Genomic DNA, 21,018 nt, shown 5'->3' on the forward strand with positions numbered 1-21,018 from the left:
GGTGCAGGAACGAGAGAACCTACTGGACTAATAAAAGGGACTCCAACAAAAACCCACTACAGCCAAAGACAGCACCCCTACGCACCCACCAGCAGAACTGGTGAAAGCTCGAAGGCCCGGTACTCAAAACATGAGTCTTGTTTAGGCCATGGCCCAGGCCGGCCTTCTTGGAAGATGCGGGGACCTCCAACGCCAACCAAACCGAAAATCCAGACACCAGCGCAACAACAGCAGCGAAGAACCTACAAAAAGAAGTAAACCTGCCACTGGTAACTATGGAGGTAGGTGGGTCTGGTTCCCTACAAAACACAGGGAGCATGGAGGTTGGGGGGAGATTACACTCTTTTCTGAATGCATGGAGCATGTTAACAACCGATATTTACATCTTAAGCAGTATCCAGGGATATACAATAGAGTTTATACACAAGTACAGCCCTCCAGTTCAACATATACCGAACCGAATGTTCGTGCTTTCTGATAAAGAAAAATCAAAAGCGCAAGCTGAACTGGAGCGGCTTTACGTAAAAGGTGTAATTGAGAAAACTCAACACGAACCATTAGAATTCGTGTCCAATATATTTACCAAAAACAAAAAAGATGGTGGTTGTCGCATCATCATAGATCTGACAAAATTGAATACATTTGTACAATATATTCACTTCAAAATGGAAACCTTTGTTACTGCTAAACAATTAATTTCCAAAGGTTACTTCATGGCCAGCATCGATTTAAAAGATGCTTACTATTCAGTGCCTATACGAGGTGACCACAGATGTTACTTAAAATTCAACTGGATGGGACAAGTCTAGCAGTATAAAGCACTGCCAAATGGGTTATCATCAGCCCCAGGCTGTTCACAAAAATTTTGAAACCAGCCCTAGCGTTTCTACGTAAACGTAAACACATGGTCATGGCATATTTAGATGACATACTCGTTGTGGGCAAAACTTTGGAATTGGCCAAACAAACTGTAACAGCCACAAAACAGTTATTTGAAAAACTGGGATTTATTATCCATCCAGTTAAATCTAAACTAACGCCTTCCACTACTATGGACTATTTGGGGTTCACCATTGACTCAGTTCACATGTCGGTGACTCTGCCTAAGGGAAAGGCTAGAGATTTAATAGAGGCTTGCAATAACCTCATTGACAAATGATGGATAGATAACATCTGGCTTTGTTCCAATCCAATCATTGTCAGTAACCCTTCCATGGTACTACAAACTGATGCCAGTGCACTTGGGTGGGGAGCCACCAATACCATCACCAGCTGTGGAGGTAGATGGACTGCTCAGGAGGCATCATTATTACTCACACTGGGCATAAACTGCCTGGAAATGTTGGGTGCATTCCATGGCCTAAAGTCATATTGTACTGGGTCATATCACCAGCATGTTAGACTACAGATAGACAATACCACCGTGGTAGCATACATTAACCACATGGGTGGAAACAAATCGACATCATGTGACAACCTGGCTAATACAATTTGGCAATGGTGTATCCAGAGAGATATTTGGATATCAGCCACTTACCTACCAGGAAGACTAAATTTAGTGGCAGACACCAGGTCACGCAAATTTAATGAAAACACCGAATGGATGTTGAATAAAAAAGTATTTGCTGATATTACAGCAAAATATGGAACACCAGATATCGATCTATTCGCATCCAGACTTAACCACCAGTTATCAAATTATGTTTCATGGGAACCAGACCCTGGGGCAGCGGCGACAGATGCATTTTCGCTGCATTGGGGGAAATTGTTTATTTACGCATTCCCTCCTTTCTGCCTCATCAGTCGGGTATTAAGGAAAATACAACAAGACTCTGCATCTGGTATTTTGGTAGTACCCGATTGGCCTACTCAACCATGGTTCCCAGTGGTATTAAACATGGTATTAGAACCATGTATCACCATCCCACATAGACCAGATTTATTGCTACATCCCGTAACAAGGGATAGCCACCCATGCCATAAACATTTGAACTTATTAATTTGTAGAGTTTAAAAACACCTCTACTACAACTGGGACTGATGGACCGAACAGTGAACATGATCTCGGCGGCCCAAAGAGAGTCAACCAAAAAACAGTATCTGGTCTATATCAGGAAGTGGGAGATGTACTGCCATAAAAACAACATCACCTACAGAGACATGAACATCCCGTCTGTTCTGGAATATCTGGCAGGCCTCCACTATGATGAGGGGCTCAGTTACAGTGCCATCAACTGCGCCAGAAGTGCCCTATCGACTTACCTATGGCAGGGGACAGAGCGTTACTCTGTTGGGACTCACCCACTGGTAACAAAACTTATGAGGGGAATTTTTAATACTAATTCCCCAAGAACCAGGTACTCCCAAATATGGGATATAAGTATTGTCCTGAAGATGCTCAGGAATTGGTCTCCAGCAACAGCTCTGTCCCTACACAGACTGACATTAAAAACAGTCATGCTAATGGCATGGTCACAGCACAGAGGGTACAGTCACTGCATAAACTAAGACTGGACAACATGACTTCCTCAACAGAAAATATTACGTTTCATATCTATGAGTTAGTAAAGCAGAACAGACAGGGGTCAGCAGGCCTCAATATACAATTTAGGTCATATCCAAACAGATGACCGTCTGTGTATAGTAAGACATCTGTCGTTATACATGGAGAAAACGAAAATCCTAAGAGGCAATGAGAAGGCGCTTTTTGGTCAGCCACAAGCAACCACACAAAAGAGTGACGGTCCAGACCATCTCAAGATGGCTGAAACAGGTGCTAACACAGGCTGGGGTGGATACTAATATTTTAAAATCTCATTCCACCAGGGCTGCAGCTACATCGGCAGCGATACAGTTGGATGTGCCAATGGACCAAATCCTCAAGGCAGCAGGATGGTCTGGGGAAAAAACAAACCAGTAATGAAACCTGGAATGTTTGCAGAAACAATTTTAAGTTCTGTAAATTAATTTAAACCCATAAAAAGGGGTTATAATTTTGTGTTAATGAATTTTATGATTTCAATGTCGAATTCATGTCCAAATTATGTTAACACAATTCCTCCTACAGTTATCAAGGCAGACATAATGCATGGACTCGTTTCCACGGCATGAAATCACAGAGCTTTAAAATCTTCACGTAGTCACTCACGTGACTCCGAAGTAAAATAGTAAGATTAAACGAGAACTTACCAGTTTTAAGTTTGATCTGTATTTTATGAGGAGTTACGATGAGGGATTACGTGCCCTCCGCTCCCACCCTTGATCATATACTTAACTGGTATCTCTTCTCTAATCTTACTATGTTTAGTCATTACAGTTATCTGTGATTTCACACCGCTGCTTTGAAGAATGACACGCATGCGTCGTGGCGGGCTTCTTCACGTAATCCCTCATCGTAACTCCTCATAAAATACAGATCAAACTTCAAACTGGTAAGTTCTCGTTTAATCTTACTATTTCTGTCCCGAGTACTCAATATGTGGTTGGTTTGTGCCTGAAATGAAATGGAGCAATGTGGGAAAAAGCTAGCAGTCAATTGTTGTCTTGAACTTTGCAGATATTGTTTGCATTGTTAGCTCAGTTGATTGCCTGCATTTGTACGTCAGCTGGCTTCCCAGTTTGGTGAACAGTGCTTTAGCATGAAACATACAAGGAAGAAAGTAGAAATCCCAAGAGACTTGTGATGCACTGACTCATTTCTGGATGATTGTTCATAATTATGTTTTTAGGATGAGCTTTTCGTGATGTTTATGAAAAATATGAAATAATCAGATACTTTGGAGAGGGCCTTCAGCAGATTTATTTCCACCACTGCCGATGCTCTCAAGCTATAATCCACATTAAATATAAATCAGAGCAAATATAATTGGAGGTTACTGAAACTGTTTATATTGATTTTATATTATAAGTGTGTCATGAATGAAAAATTCACATTTTGTGAAGGAAAACAAAAATAATGAAGGAGTCATGATTCTCTGGACATGAGAGGTTTCCCCAGTACGTCCGTGGGAGAAATGTGTTTAGTTTAGTTTAGAGATACAGCGCGGAAACAGACCTTTTGCCCACAAAGTCCATGCTGATCAGTGATCCGGCACACTAACACTATCCTACACACACTAGGAACAATTTATAATTTTACCGAAGCCAATTAACCTACAAACCCGCACGTCTTTGCAGTGTGGGAGGAAACTGGAGATCCCAGAGAAAACCCACACAGTCACAGGGAGAAGGTACAAACTCCGTACAAGCACCCGTGGTCAGGGTCGAACCCAGGTCTCTGGCACTGTAAGGCAGCCACTCTACCACTGCGCCATCGTGCCACCGTACATAGTAATCACGAAACTCTCAATCATTTGCTATTAAGACCTTCCATGGAGCCCCAGAGGTTGCAGAGAACACTTGTGAGAATGTAGGTATACAACATGTGGTACAGTCTATGCAAACTCATGCATGCCAATGAGCTCTGAGACACCAGAAATGCTGAGGCTACTGAACTTGAGAAGAGAAACATGCCAAGTCATATTTTAGTCTCTCCAGGGCGGTACAGTGGTGCAGCAATAGAGTTGCTGCCCTACAGTGCCAGAGATCCAGGTTCGATCCTGACTGCAGGTGCTGTCTGTACGGAGTTTGTACGTTGTCCTTGTGACTGTGCACATTTCCACCACATGCTCCAGTTTCCTCTCACACTGCAAAGACCTAGAGGTTTGTAGGTCAATTGGCTTTTGTAAGTTGGCCCTAGTGTGTAGGATAGAACTAGTGTATAGGTTACCACTGGTTAGTGTAGACTCAATGGGCCAAAGAGCTTGTTTCTATGTTATATCTAAACTAAACTAAACAGTCAATAATCACTGAGATTGAGCATCTCTCAGACAAGACAGTATGATGTAGACTTGAAGAGAGTGATTCAGACAGGATGAACATAGAGGCACAAGGAACTGCTAATGCTGGTTTACAAAAAAGTCACAAAGTGCTGAACTCACTCAGTGAGTCAGCTGATCAACCCCTCCCTTACCTGTATCTGCCTATGACCTGCCAGGCTTTGTCTCGCCCCCACCTCTCTCCCAGCTTACTCCCCCCTATTGCAATCATTCTGAAGAAGGGTTATGATCTAAAATGTCACCTACCCATGTTCTCCGGAAATGCTGCTGACTTGCTGAATTACTCCAGCATTTTGTTTGACTTTGGTTGAAAATGGCCACTGTCACTACATGAGCTTACTTTCACATAAGAGATGAACTGGACAGTAATCATGTCCTGAACTTCAAAGGCAAAAGGCTAACTGTTCCCAAGCTATGAAGGAACAATATGATAAAAGACTTTCACTCATATCTGGGAGTGAACACTTGCCTTTACATAGTGAGATAAAGTATCAATGGCCACCAATGAACAGGAGATCAAATCCATGTCATAATAGGCAGCACAGTGGTAGAGTTGCAGACTGACAGCGTCAGAGACCCGGGTGTAGCGGCAGATTTTTATATCGTTCAAGAGATTACTCCCTCTAGCCACTACGTAGACTACATGGTTAAGGAGAATGTCGTTCCACGCATGCGAGCTTTCCGTCAGGGACCTTCAGAGCTTCTTCACAGATAAATCTGCATCACACAGTCTTTTAACAGTTTCTTTATTGTTGAAGAAAAACAATAAGGTATACATCCGACCTTATCCTCCGACTCGTACACTTTAATCTTCGTCAAACTCCAGCATATCGCTTAAACGTTAGAAAACTCCTCGTGTCTCGGTTAAACGTCACATGGTCGAAGAGTAAACCTTCCCCATGTAAGTTCAAAACTAAACTAAAAACTAAGCTTCGGCGCAAGAAGCCTAGCACCAAACACGCCCTACATAATAAATCCCACCCACATAATAATGGGCAGTCTAAAATTTAAAGGCACATGCCATAATAATGACACACAAAATAAGCCAAATGGCCATGACACCAGGTTAGGTCCTAACGATGTCAAATGCTTATCGGCATGGACTCAGTAACTGAATGGCCTCTTTGCACGCTGTATCTCTAAATTAAACGTAACCAACCATACAGTTGAACCAAACCATGCCAAACCACATGTACTGCAGCAATTTAAACAAGTGATTTACCACCAGCATCTGAGGTTTGAGACAAGAAATTCTGTCCCTATCAGTGAAGAATTCGTCCTAAGAATTAAAGAAAAAAATGGAAATCAACAAAATATTTGCAATGCTGTAAATCTGAAATAAAAACAGCAAAAACAGCAATTTTCTGTTTTTGTTCAAGAACAAAATGGATGACAAATTATCTCTTCTTATCTTAATGCACATAAGATTTGTTGTTAATTCAATTGTGCCTTCATGCGTAGACCTCTTCCAGATGTCAAAACATATGCATGTCAAGGCCTGTGAACAGTAAGGGCCTCTTACAACAAGCCATGCCTCAATTGGATTCTTGCAGCTTGGTCTGTTTCAACTTTCCATGGTATTTATTACATATGTCCCTGCTTGTTGCACATGTCATACTGCTCTTCTGTGTATGGCATACAGCATCTTATTGGCATGCCTGCATCCCAGAATTGTTCTCTACCCTACCCCCCATTCAGCGAAACCCCATTCCCAAAACCGTCAATTTACCAGATTTATTTTTCCTACGCTAGTCTACCCTGTCGAGCTCTCTCAGAATATCATGGCCTGAAATTCTCTTGTGCTTTCTCTCCTCAATATCTAGAGTGTGCTCCTGGCAAGAATGTCTTTGTGACAACCAAATGGCCTGACCCCTTAGTAATCAGAGATAGGAATATTTGCTCTCTTGCTTTTTCATTGCCCATAGAATTGTTGTGTCTCTACACTTTCCTTTTACTTCATTTTATATTTAGCCAATTGCCCTTTTGCATTTTAGTTAAAGTGCCATTTTTGAAAAAGTTCACAATTATGCAAAATAGATTTTTAAGCCTTTCTCTCCTACATTCTTCTTTTTTCCCCCTCACCTCCCCTCTCCCTCTGCTCCTCTCCTACATTACTTCCTCTGGCTTCACAATTCACAGCTCTTCAATCTAATTGCCTCACACTTTCTGTCTTTTCCTCTCTAACCTTGGTGCAGGGCCGGATTTACGTATAAGCTTCACAAGCTTAAGCTTAGGGCCTCGAGATCTAGGGAGGCCTCGGCAGGGCCGGATTTACCTATAGGCTTCATTAGGCTGAAGCCCAGGGCCTCAAAATCTAGGGGGCCTCCGGCCAAGATGTTTTTTTCCCAGAGTAAAAAAAATCCCGAGAGGAGAAAAAAAAAATTGGAGCGCTATCAACGTTTCCACTTTGACGGAAATTACGAGAAATTCTGGTTCCGGCCCGCTGGAAGTTTTGGGGAAAAAAATTGCGACCACCCACTCCTGCGCAGTTGGGGAAAGCCGGTGACACAGTAGCGACGCAAAATTACGCTGTCTCACCGCACGTGCGCAGTGGGCCCGGGCAGGTTCAGATCTCCATTTGCACTCCACACAATCATCTCGATGCCTTGTGTCTACCAAAGATCCTTTGTGTCTGCTCCAGGTAAGTAGTGGAATATTGCGTTGCGGGAGTTCCCGTTTCTCCAGGCCAGGGGGGGGGGCTGCGGTGTCTGCGGTGCGGAGTCGGAGCTCACTGCGTGGGAGGGAGAGAGGGGGGGAGGGAGGGAGAGAGAGGGGGGATGTGAGAGGGAGAAAGGGGGGGTTGAGACAGAGGGGGGAGAGAGAGGGAGGGGAGAAAGAGAAAGAGAGAGGGGGAGAGAGAGATGGGGAAGGAGAGAGGTGGAGGGAGAGGGAGGGGGAAGGAGGAGGGGGGAGAAGGAAAGGGGGATTATCTTTAGTGAGATGCGCTGTGTGCACTTATTTCACATACATTTTTTGTAATCCTGCCATGCCATCCCCATTTTTGAAAAGCTTTGTTCAGGCCTGGTGTATAATATTTTTGACAAAAACCCTCTAGCCTTTGTTCACCTATTACCTGCCAATTCTTTGTCCTGCTCCACTTCTCTTCCAGCTTTCTTCCCCTCCACCCGCTCCCCTCCACAATTAAACATGGGAGATGGGGCCCAACCCAAAACATTACCTATCCATATTCTTCAGAGGTACCTGATCCACTGAGTTATTCCACTACTTTCTGTCTCTTTTTTCACCTAAGAAATAACCTGGGAGAAGAAGTTATGGTTGTTCTCCATTGAGCAAAAGGTTGCAAGCAATTTCATAGAATATTAGGTAATAATAGATATAGATATGGTAGGCAGGCAAATTGTTCCCATTGAAAGATGGTTCTAGGCCAGGTGGGCACAGATTTAAGTTTCTATACAAAAGGCTACAAGGAGGATATCTGGGAAATTGGTTCAGGCGGAGGGTAGCATAAACTCAATGAGGCGAGTGGCCTGGGATATAACAATTCAATGATGCTAATAGTCGACTGTGAAGTGGTGTTGGGGTGAACTGCACTGCACAGTTTTCACACTCCACTTGAATTTCTGGTCCATTTAGATTTTGGTAAGTTAGGGAAGTAGAGATAACAAAGAAACTTTAATGGGTGGAGTTTAAAAAAAAATAAGGTTCTGTAATAATTGGATAGTGATTTTGAAGATCAGACATACATGATGGATCACATACCCCAGAACTGTATAATTTATATGAGTGGAGAAAACTGCTTGAGTCGTTAAACATGCAATTACAAATTAGAAGATATTTTTAAATTACTCTTTCATCACATCAATTTTAACTGGACAAAATCAGCTGGAACTAGCGAGTTCTGGTTCTGCTTGAAGTTCCTACAATTGTGTTTATTTTAAGTCATTGCAGAACCTTGTTTTTTCACAGATTTTTTTCGATTTTTGTTGAACAAAAACTTGTTTTGTGTGCAATTTGTTTATGGAAGGATGGGATGGGGAGAGTTGATAGAGCATAAAGCTTTGGAGATTTTTTATTAAATGATGTGGGGTCTCAAGATACAGAGGATGTTATTTTGAGTGTCTGTTGTAAATTTATCAGAAATCACCCAAATTCCTGGAAACATAGTATAAACAGAAAAATATAAAAACAAGGAGCTGCTGAAGTTGGTTTACAAAAAAAGAGACAAAGTGCTGGAGTAACTCACTGGGTCAGGCATCTCCAAAGTTTCCAGAGATGCTGCCTGACCCTCTTTGTAAACAGGAAAACTTGGTATATTTTTGTCTCTGTTACCCTTTCTCTGATTATGGAAATTAGTTGATGATTCAAACCAACAAGAAGATTTGTTCCTTAAATAAAAGCTGAGGATAACAAGGAAGTATTTTTAAATGCATTGTGGCTTTTTCCACTGAGACAGATGGGTTCCTTATATGTTTCACAATGAACAATGTTACAACATAAAATTCAACCAACCAAGAAGACACATATTATATTACAGGAAACAAAAATCAATCCAAATTAATTGTTCAGTGTTTGTGTACTTTACCCAAGGACAGGCGTTATCATAAACTGGGATCAACATCTAGTTCTGATACTCCCATGGGCTGGTCACTTCACTTAAACTGTTTCTAACCCACAGTACCATTTCACACCCAGTGTTTGGTATTCTTATTCACGAGCTACATTTCATGTTTTCATCAGCTGGCTCTTCTGGCATTATGGCTCAGAATTTGAAATATTGGAAATATTCAGCAATCCATTTCCTGTTAATGTATAAGTGAATAAGAAGATGGGGAAGTGGGGCAGGCATCCTAATTTAGGATTGTGAGCACAATATATAGGTAAGTTATGTCTGGTCAGCGTTTGGTCAGGCTGCAAAACCTGCTTGTTATCTGAGTAGCGATCACTTTACCTTAGTTGGTTAAGTAGCAATAAACACAGACTTGAACTCGAACTTGAACTTCCATCAATATTGTCATAGACAATCTGCAATCAGTGAAGACAATTTCAAAAAATAGTTCCTGGCATGGTCTTTCATGCTCATCTCAGTTTGGTAGGTGTCCCACAGGAGCTCAGTCAGTGACAGTGCAGTCAAGTCATTCCTGATACACCCCCAAAGGTGTGTATTCTGTGCCTTTGCTCCTTTATAGTCTGGGACAAGTGCTGAAACTTGACTGAGGGAAGGGAGGCAGGTGGAAAAATGCTGACATTTGTTGTAATGTCCTGAAACTTTATGCAAGGAGGATCCAATGCTGAAGGCACCCAGACCATCCACCAACTCTAACCCCCCTCCCCCCCCCCCCACCTATTTCCCCGTTTCCCCCTGGTATATCATTATGACACTTCTTACGTAGGATTAAAAATGACCCAGGCATCATGGATGAATCAGTTTGAGAGATGCACCCGAACTACCATTCACATTGGAATATTTACCAAAATACATTGTGGTATATTCCCAGCATGGAATGCACACGTGTATTAAAAACCACAGTTGGCTGGAAGATGTGATACCGAGCAATGGTTAGAAAATGATAGATAAAGTGAGATATAATAGGTTTTTGAATTTATGCTCAAGAATAAAATTCTTTGTGGACTCTTATAAAAAGCACCTGATGTTTCTTTTTCGTATATCTTGTGATAAATTGCAAAAATATATAGAAAAACATTGGCATCTTTGATGCTCAGCCAGATGGTGGATAGGTAGGTAATATTATGACCCGCCCAGCGTAACTGATTTCCATGAGCAATTTTGAATGTAAGCTGCTTTAATGTAGCTGCTAATGTATAATTAATATCATTCATTAAGGTGATCTTTTATTTCAACATAAAAGATCACTAATCAACATTGTAAGAAGTCATTCAATTTCTTATGCCACAGTACATCGGGAGTTTACCATTGTTTTAGAGTTTAAAACTATATATTACTTCATGTACCTTGGGCAACTACAAACTACTTCACGAAGTACAGTGCAAGTGGTAGACTGTACCATCTAATTCTGAGGGAGATAGAAGTTGGAATGTTTTCTAATATGGAAAATATCTTCTTTGTATCCTTAAACCTATGCTGAAAAAAATACTGAAATACTTTTAAACATTGCAATAATTCCTAGATTTTTGTGGGATAGGATTTTATTTAAAGTGGATATTTTTAATATTTTCTGAAACTACACACTGCTAGTAGTAGAGACTATTTTGTAATTCTACACCTGAATGAGGCCTCGCCCATTAACTTGCTGGACTGCCCTAACAAGTGCAGGGACTGAGAATGTAAGGTAAACCATGGACAAATCAGATAGGTAAGCTTGCAATACGTGTGGAGGAAGAAGTTCCTCTGAAAAATCTTTCTTTGTGAAGCTGAGTTTACTTCCTGTCGTTCAGTTGACAAGACCATTTCAATGGCACTTGACGTTAATAATTTGAACTCTGGGATCAAAGATAGTGCAAATTTAATCCAGAATGAATTCAATTCTAAGTGGAAAGTCAGTCTTCCACCACAATCCTTGAAAGAAAATGATAGTGATGAAAAAGATAATAGAAAGTATAGGAATGTGGAGCAAATACACTTACGGCGACCTAAGAAAAGACCTTCAATTTTTCAAGGTAGGAGATATTTTTGTGATGTCTAATGGTCATCAACATTATTTCAATATATTGTCATTAAAAAAAAAAAATCTGTTTAAAATGTCACAGGTGTGTACCAGTCTAACCAGGGAAATACTCAAATAATGAGATATTGGTCAGTTTCACAATGTAATATGCTCTGTCTGTTCTAACAGCATGGTGCGCCGCAAGTGTTTTATATGCAAATGTTTTTTTTTAAATGTTTATGACCTAGTAGAACTAATGGAAAGTAGTAGCACAGTAATCAATTGTAGTTATCTTTGCACTCCTCTACTTCAGTAGCACCTGTTGATAATAGCATTTATTTCAACCGCGTCACAATTTGAACTGTGAAAACATAAAACAATTATTGCAAAGCAATGCAAGAACTGACTTTTTTTTGATTAAATAGTGTGTTTTTCAATCTTAATTGTGTCAGATTTTGAATAAGGGAGTGATGAGTATGCAGCATTCGCTTTAAATAAACTAATTATTTTGCAGTATTTCTCATGGTAAGAGTGGGTTGGGTTGATCAATCATCAAGGTGGAATAGTTGGAAAAGATAAGGTTCAAGGTTTTGATGAAGAAGAAGGACATGGAATTAACTAAATAATAATTCTGCTATGATTATTTAAGATAACTGGATCTTTGACTCCTCTTTATCCTGTTTCATTATGTTTGTGTCTCTTCTTTGCTTTTTTCCTAATTGTTTCTTCCTTTTCAAAATAAAAATGTCAAAGTCTTGTTCTCTGGAAGTGTGGATTCCCAAGGTTAATTCCCGAGATGCGGGACTGTCATATGTTGATAGAATGGAGCGGCTAGGCTTGTATACTCTGGAATTTAGAAGGATGAGAGGGTATCTTATTGAAACATATAAGATTACTAGACTAAGTGGGACCCGTTGGGTCCCTGTCACACGAGAGGCCTGGTCCCCCAACGCAACCCATTCCCCAATGCAATATTCCACCACTCACCCGTTCCCCCAATGCAAACCGTCCACCCAATGCTCCTTTCCCCAACCCTCAGTCACTCCCTCCCTCCCTCCATCCATAAAAAGCAGCTGCATTTCCTTCCTCCACAGGTCATTCATTGTTAGCTGTGGTTTAGATCCTGTTGACATGATGATTGGACCAGTTTGCATCGTGTGTGTGTGTGAGTTACTCAAACTCCACGCAAACAGCTCGGCCCCCCTGCAACCCGACTCTCCCTCCCTACCTCTGCCCACTCCGGCTCAGCCGCCGCATGCTGCCCGTCCCCGTCCCCGCCCTGCCCACCCACCCAACTACCTGCCTGCCTGCTCACTGCCGCCGCCGGGCCACGGTGGGGAGGGATGGAGTCGGTGTTCGTCTCGGTGGGCACCATGAGTTTTGATGAGCTGGTGGATAAGATCTCCTCCGAGAAGGCCATGAGCGTGAGTTACCGCAATGACAGCGGCGGAGTATACGGACCTGGGGGGACGGGTAGACGGGACCGCCAATGCCGCAGAGGGCTTGCGGGGGAGAAGGGTGAGTGATGAGGGAGAAAGAGACAGGACCAGGTCATCCACTGGGCCTCTACTGGACCCCCCCCCCGGGCGCTGCTGGTGGTGGGGGAGACGATAGACAAGTTACTGTGAGTAGGGGAGAGAGGAGTTTGTGAGTGAGGCGGGACAGGCCGCTGCCGGTGTGGCAGGAAGTGGCGTCGTAATCCCGGCCGTGGCATTGACTGACAGGGGAAGAGACGAATCTGCGTGCCGCTGATTGAAGGAATCTGCACACGCGCCATTTTTAAGATTTTTAAACATCGTTAACATTTACAATATACCACTGATCAGAAGGAAAATCGTTGCACTCGCAGCACAGGAGAACGGTGAGTAACCTGGCGAAAAATCGTAGCGCTATCGCGTACCGTTTTTGCGGAAATAGAAAAAACCCGCAAACCAGAAGAGCACAATCGAATTTAGATTAAAGGATTGGACACACTAGAGGTAGGAAACATGTTCCCAATATTGGGGGAATCCAGAACCAGGGGCCACAGTATAAGAATTAGGGGTAGGCCATTTAGTACGGAGATGAGGAAAAACCTTTTCACACAGAGTTGTGAATCTGTGGAATTCTCTGCCTCAGAAGGCAGTGGGGGCCAATTCTCCAGATGCTTTCAAGAGAGAGTTAGATAGGGCTCTTAAATATAGCGGAGTCAGGGGATATGGGGAGAAGGCAGGATCGGGGTACTGATTGTCGATGATCAGCCATGATCATATTGAATGGCGGTGCTGGCTCGAAGGGCCGAATGGCCTACTCCTGCACCTATTGTCTATTGAAACTGTTGTGCGACCTCGTATCTTAACATTCTGAAGAGGAACGAGGTCCTTGGAGTGGGTGTAATTTATGTGGAAGAATTCTTGCGGTGGCCTGGCCCATTGCCAGAAATCGCCAAATGTTACATCATGGCGAGATGGTGCAAGACTTGCTGCTTTTCTGTGACAAACAAAAACTGGTTGCAGCTGTTTAGATTCGTAGTTATCGTATTGAATGGTAATATTTGGAGTCTGCTTTTATGTCTCATAGAGTTACTTCCAGTTTAAGATTGAGATATTCCTCAGATATCCCTTACGATTTCAGTATAGATCTCTAAGATTGTGAATATTTTAGAGAACCAGAGGGGCCCTGTCAATAAACTGACTGAGAGCATTGCTGAACTCAGTAAAATGTCCTGTTTCCTGACAACATTCTAGCTGTAATTTTGGAGAACCAGAGTCAGAACTAGCTGCACATCCAGCTATGTTGCTTCACTACACTTACAACATTGGCATCTACCCTGCAATGTGGAAAATGTTCCCAGCTAAGTACCTCCCATTCAGTCACAGACATCTGTAAAGTGTCGGGAGGTGCCGCTGACTCTGTTATTGAGTTGTACTTACTCACCTGCTCACTGGAGCCCAACTTGGGTTTTGCTATGACAGCCCAAGTCCAACGTGGTCCAAACATGGAGCTGAATTGCAAAGGTGGGGAGAGAGTGATTGACCTTGAAACCAAGGCAACATCTGATAGAGAGCGAGTGACATCAAGAAACCTTGATAAAACTAAAGTCAGTGGCCATCAAGGAGAAACAAGGAGAAAGATAGTGTGGTTTTTGGCGGACCATTTTCCCAGCCCAATGTCATAAATGTAGTATTTTCTCAGTGCAAAATGTAAAATGTCTCATTAAATTACTTCCCTTCTACTGCAAAGGCAGAAGTGGGGATGTTCAATACCATTTGCAACTCCTCAGCAAATGAAGAGTCCAGATTTGCAGCAATTTACCAAACTGCTTTAAGTTAGAGCGGCACGGTGGCGCAGCGGTAGAGTTGCTGCCTTACAGTGCTTGCAGCACCAGAGACCCGGGTTTGATCGCGACTACGGGTGCTGTCTGTACGGAGTTTGTACATTCTCCCCGTGACCTGCGTGGGTTTTCTCCGAGATCTTCGGTTTCCTCCCACAGTCCAAAGACGTACAGGTATGTAGGTAAATTGGCTTGATAAATGTAAAAATTGTCCCTAGTGTGTGTAGGATAGTGTTATTATGCGGGGATCGCTGGTCAGCGTGGACCCGGTGGGCTAAAGTGCCTGTTTCACGCTGTATCTCTAAACTAAACTAAATGCCAGCATGATGACTTGGAAATTTTTTTATTTGTACCTCAGGGAGAAAGGATTGGTGGGACTTGCAAATAGGAATAAATGAAGTGAAGTGAAGCAGTCTTCTATGTAATAAAAACATCATAGACAAGTGGGGCTAAATCTGTGCTGAAAGCACTACATATTCAAAACATACATTGCCAGTATTATACTAGCCAGTGAATCTCTATGCTGCCGTGTCTTCAGTGAACTAAATATATGGTATTTGAATACATATACCTTCAAAAAGGATTATTCATACACATCAAGAATGCTAGATAAGAAGAATAAAATCTGCAAACCTGAAATAATTAGAGGAAGGGTCAGACGTATACGTCCAAGTACAGGGTCTCGAGTTGAAACATCGACATTTCCTTCCCCCACCCCCCTACAAATGCTGCTTGATCCACACGGTCCTATCTGTCCCATTGGTTCTATCCAGCTTCTTTCTTTAATTTCATTAAGAATATAGTTTTCATTAAGAGTGTTACTGAAGAAAGTCATCATTTTCATTAAAAAAATGTTTTCCTTTTAGATTGAACTGCCTGGATGTAGTTGTTGGGTTTATCCCATTCCCTTTTTGAATGAATGAATACTTTATTGTCACATGTGTCATGTGACAGCTGGGTTGAGCAGCATCCGCGCAGGGAAGGGAATTGTTGTTTTGGGTTGAGATCATGAACCAGGTCTCGCCTCGAAACGATCGACAATTCCCTTCCCTCTACAGACGTTGTTCAACCTGCTGAATTCCTCCAGCAGTTTGTTTTTGGCTCCATCTACAGTTTCTTGTGTCTCCAGCCTTTTTAGTACTTTTCATTTTTTAACCAATACTGTATCTCAAGTATTTTATTCTTTGGAGCATTAGGCATTATCTTATTCCATGATAAATGATTAAAGTATGCACTTTCTGCCTTGATTATGGCTTGCTTTTTGGTCCCTGATTTGACCCACTTCTCTTAACACCCATGTACTTTCTGAAAATTCTTGGATTACCTTGTATATTGGCCATCTATCATTCTCTCTTTGCCTCTCTATTTCCTTTTTTTTAACATCCCCTCTGAAGTTTCTATAATCAGTCTGGTTCTTACTATGTTAATAATCTGACATCTATCGTACATTGCTTTCTATTTTATCTTGCTCCCTCTTTCTTTGTTACTTCTGAGAACGTTAATTCGTTCTCCCGGTTCTCCTCCCTTCTGGGTTATACTAAGAGTGTAACAAAGCCGCTTTTTAGCCTACCACATTTTAATTCTCCATTAATGCTGCTTACTAAATGTTCTTCAACGGAAACATTTAGCCATCAGACTATTAAACACAACCTCAAACAAACTGAACTATAACAGCCTATTGCACTTTATCTGTTTATTTATGTGTGTATATATATAAAATCTATGGTATATGGACACACTGACCTGTTCTGCATTTATGCCTACAATATTCTGTTGTGCTGCAGCAAGCAAGAATTTCATTGGACATTGAATCTGGGACACATGACAGTAAACTCTCTTGACTTGGATGCTTGATGCACGTGGCCTGATTCATTCCTCCAAACCAAGTCCAGCAATGCCTCTTTCTTCATTATGTCAGATATGTAATGGGCTCATTGCCCTTTATTTGCATACCCTAATCTACATTGAGAACGTTATGTACGCTATTGTCACCACACTTAATGTTTTGCATATTTCCCTAATTTCCTTTCCATACCATTCCTACTAGTTTACAGCCAAAGTAATAGAAACATAGAAACATGGAAATTAGGTGCAGGAGTAGGCCATTCGGCCCTTCGAGCCTGCACCGCCATTCAATATGATCATGGCTGATCAACCAACTCAGTATCCCGTACCTGCCTTCTCTCCATACCCCCTGATCCCTTTAGCCACAAGGGCCACATCTAACTCCCTCTTAAATATAGCCAATGAACTGGCCTCGACTACCCTCTGTGGCAGGGAGTTCCAGAGATTCACCACTCTCTGTGTGAAAAAAGTTCTTCTCATCTCGGTTTTAAAGGATTTCCCCCTTATCCTTAAGCTGTGACCCCTTGTCCTGGACTTCCCCAACATCGGGAGCAATCTTCCTGCATCTAGCCTGTCCAACCTCTTAAGAATTTTGTAAGTTTCTATAAGATCCCCTCTCAATCTCCTAAATTCTAGAGAGTATAAACCAAGTCTATCCAATCTTTCTTCATAAGACAGCCCTGACATCCCAGGAATCAGTCTGGTGAACCTTCTCTGCACTCCCTCTATGGCAATAATGTCCTTCCTCAGATTTGGAGACCAAAACTGTACGCAATACTCCAGGTGTGGTCTCACCAAGACCCTGTACAACTGCAGTAGAACCTCCCTGCTCCTATACTCAAATCCTTTTGCAATGAAAGCTAACATACCATTCGCTTTCTTCACTGCCTGCTGCACCTGCATGCCCACTTTCAATGACTGGTGTACCATGACACCCAGGTCTCGCTGCATCTCCCCTTTTCCTAGTCGGCCACCATTTAGATAATAGTCTGATAATTTTTAAATGAAGAGATCATCTTTTGAAATTGTTAAATGTTAAAAATCTGTTTCCGCCCGGTTTCGAACCGGGGACCTTTCGCGTGTTAGGCGAACGTGATAACCACTACACTACGGAAACAACGCTGCATAATGCAGTACCTTTCTGCTCCAGGACACCCTCTTCTCCAGAAATACAATATTCTCCTTCATCAGTACTGCTATTCACCTGAATTTCTTCTTTCCTTTTTGTCCAAGCAATATTTAGCACCCCGTCCTGTCCTTACCTTTTTAGTCATGTCTCTATTTTTGGCACAGCATCATAATTCCTGTGGTTAGTTTGTACTTATAACATTGTGCAGAATGCAAAGAGATTTACCAGGATGTTTAGGAAGGAACTGCAGATGCTGGTTTATATTGAATATAGACACAAAATGCTAGAGTAACTCAGTGGGTCAGGCAGCATCTCTGGAGAAAAAGAAATGATGACGTTTCTGGTCAGAACCCTTCTTCATGCTGAAAAGTAGAGAGGATGTTGCCTGGAATGAAAGGCCTTACTTATAAGGACAAATTGTATGAACTAGGTTTATTCACAATGGAGTGTAGAGGGCTGAGAGGAAACATAACAAAAGTTTACTAAATTATGAGGGTCAGTAGATAGTCTGAATCCTTTTTTTTCCAGGGCAGGTAGTCTAGAACTAGTGAGTATAGGTCTAAGAGGGGAGAAATTTTAAAGAAGATCTGAAGCTTGTTTTTTTTACACAGAAGATGATGAATATTTGGAACAAGCTGCTGGAGGAGGTAGTGGAGGTAGACGCCATTACAACATTTAAAAATCGCTAAGATAGGAATGAAGTAGATAAATAGGAGCGTAATAAAGGCAAATGGGATTAGCATTGAGAGACATCAAGATCAGCATGGATCCGGGCCCATTTCTGTGCTGTACTTTTCTTTTATTCCCAGCTTTGTGTTTATCGCAGGCTATTTATTTTGCTTGTTATTGTACTTGCTTCACAGGTTAGCTCCATTTGGAAGAACTGCTTTTGGCTTCAGTCTTGAAAGTGCTTAGTCATTCTTGGCAATATTTTTGTTGTCAACCTCTACCAGCTAGAACCACAGAAGAGGTACAGCACAAAATGAAGTTATTTGGCCCATTAGCTCACACATTCCCCACTCCCCCAACCCTCTACCACAGTGTCCTTTCTTGATAACAATTTTTCCCTCTGTGTATATTTACCCAATTCCCTCTTGAAGGCTTTAATGAAACATGCCTCGTTACATCTGCAGGCAATGTATTCCAGAATTCACATTAAAATGTTTTTCCTCGTGTCACAATGAATTTTCTTCCCGTCTGACCTTATCAGTTTGCCTATTGGGAAATATTTATTAATATAGATACTATTTAAATCTTTCCCAGCATTATTCAGTATTAATGAAGTATTTGTAATGCCTTCTATCACAACAACTAATGCAATATATCTATTTAACTTCTCTGTCATTTCCTTGTTCCCCAAAACTATTTCTCAGGCCTCATTCTCTGTAATGGTTGACTATTCTCATGGACATTGTTTTTATATACTTACTGAAGTTCTAATTCATTTTTTTTAGATTCCTCTCTAATTTGTCCCCAGTTTAGTTTTTCTCTCTCTTTACCTTTTTTGTCCTCCTTTTCCTAATTCTGAATTAGGTCTGTTGCTAACTGTCTCTATTATATATTTTCTCTTTCCTGGTTAGCTGTGGATGGTTCACCCACCCTCAGCATTTTCCCTCTTTACTGAGTGTCATGAATTACTTATTTTAATGCTTACCAACTGTTTTCCTGCTAATGTATTGGCTCTGTTCAACTTGTCCTCATTCTGTAGTAATTTGCTCCACTCATGTTAAATGCAATCTTTTCTGACCCATATTTATCCCTCTCAGTTTAATTACAAAAATCATACTGGGCTCTAGAATCTAGATCATAATTTGTCATTCCATTCCCCTGTTTCCTATTAAAAACTAATTTCCCCAGTTGGCTCCTTAAAATATTGCTCCTCAAAACCATCCACAATGCTCTCTATGAATTCATAATCAGAAATGATGACATGTGATGACTCATTAACTACTATGGGCTACTTAATTAGCTTGTTCACCACGTAATGTCTTTCCCTATTGGATACTGGATAGCGTGCGAATTTTAAGAGGTGAATCATGTCATTAATCTAGAAGAATGTGGTATACTAATGACAAACAAAAAAATAGAAAATGCTAGAAATACTTAGTTGCCCGGATACCACCTAATCTGCTGAGTATTTCCAGTATTTTCAGCGCAGGACCAATTCCTCCACTGTTGAGAATTGGGATATTTGTGGACCCTCCCACTCCAGTGAGTTGTTCAATTGTCCATCATCATTCAATAGTGGGAATATATTTCCATGTAAGAATAGTGTGACTTGGAGGGCAATACGCATGTTGTAGTATTACTATATTACTATTATCCATGTCTTCCTTGTTGGTAGAGATTGTACAATTTGGGAGTGGCTGTCTGAGTCGCCCAGATAAACAAGTGGAGTGAATTTTTTAGACGGTACATAATGCAGCCATGATGTGCCAGTTACAGAGGGACTGAATGATTACAGTAGTAGATGGTATGCAATCAATCAGGTTGCTTGTGGTGTTGAGTCTTGTTGGAACCAGTCAAGAGCAGAGTATGCTGTTACACCTGTTACGAGGATGTTGCCAGGACTTGACCCCCTGAACTTTAGAGAGAGGTTGGGCAGGCTAGGACTTTATTTGTTGGAGCGCAAAAGGCTGAGGAGTGATCTTAAAGATGTGTATAAGATCATGAGGGGAATATATAGGGTAAATGCACAGAGTCTTTTACCCAGAGTAGAGGAATCAAGAACTAGTTGACATAGGTTTATGATAAGTGGGGAAAATACGAACCTGAGGGGTAATTTTTTCTCTCAGAGGGTGGTGGGTAAATGGAATGAACTGCCAGAGGATAACAACATTTAAAAGGCATTTGGTTAGGTACATGGATAGATAAGGGTTAGAGGGATGTGGAGCTAATGTGGGCAGATACAACTAGTGTAGATGGGGCATCTTGTTTGGCATGGGCGAGTTGGGCCGAAGGACCTGTTTCTATCCAGTATGACCTGTGCTCACTGAACTGTAAATTGTCTGCAAGACCTGCCACAAAATCATACAAAATTACTGTTCTTTTGATTGGTTGTAGGGGTTGACATCAAGGAAATCCATCTTAATGACATGTGCAAACAAGCTGTTGGAACATCACCATAGTCCTTCAGAATACTGTACGTCTAGAGGATAAGATTTAAAATAACAGAGCTCTCAGAGACAACAAAAGTGGTTTGCAAATTATACAAAGACAAGAAGACGTCACAGTAGTGCAGCTGGTAAAGTTGCTGCCTCACAGCGGCAG

The 21,018-nt window shown here is 41.6% G+C and overlaps 1 protein-coding gene and 1 non-coding gene across 6 annotated transcripts in view; one reads left to right on the forward strand and one right to left on the reverse strand.

The window, feature by feature from the left end:
• The first annotated feature begins 11,151 nt into the window (after positions 1-11,151).
• fry (FRY microtubule binding protein) overlaps positions 11,152-21,018 on the forward strand; it is a 433,098-nt gene continuing 423,231 nt past the window's right edge. For 3 of the 5 annotated variants that reach the window (XM_033022859.1, XM_033022862.1, XM_033022861.1), the window contains exon 1: positions 11,227-11,474. In XM_033022859.1, coding sequence (XP_032878750.1) covers positions 11,270-11,474 — 205 coding nt within the window. In that variant the 5' untranslated portion in view covers positions 11,227-11,269. Of the gene's footprint in view, positions 11,171-11,224; positions 11,475-21,018 lie in introns of those variants that run through there. The other 2 variants (XM_033022865.1, XM_033022866.1) reach the window with 2 other exon arrangements.
• On the reverse strand, positions 17,664-17,736 carry trnav-aac. Its single transcript has one exon. It is a non-coding gene; the product is annotated as a tRNA-Val (tRNA).

The sequence above is a fragment of the Amblyraja radiata genome, chromosome 6 (assembly GCF_010909765.2).
Source record: "Amblyraja radiata isolate CabotCenter1 chromosome 6, sAmbRad1.1.pri, whole genome shotgun sequence".
NCBI classification, from domain to species: Eukaryota; Metazoa; Chordata; class Chondrichthyes; order Rajiformes; family Rajidae; genus Amblyraja; species Amblyraja radiata.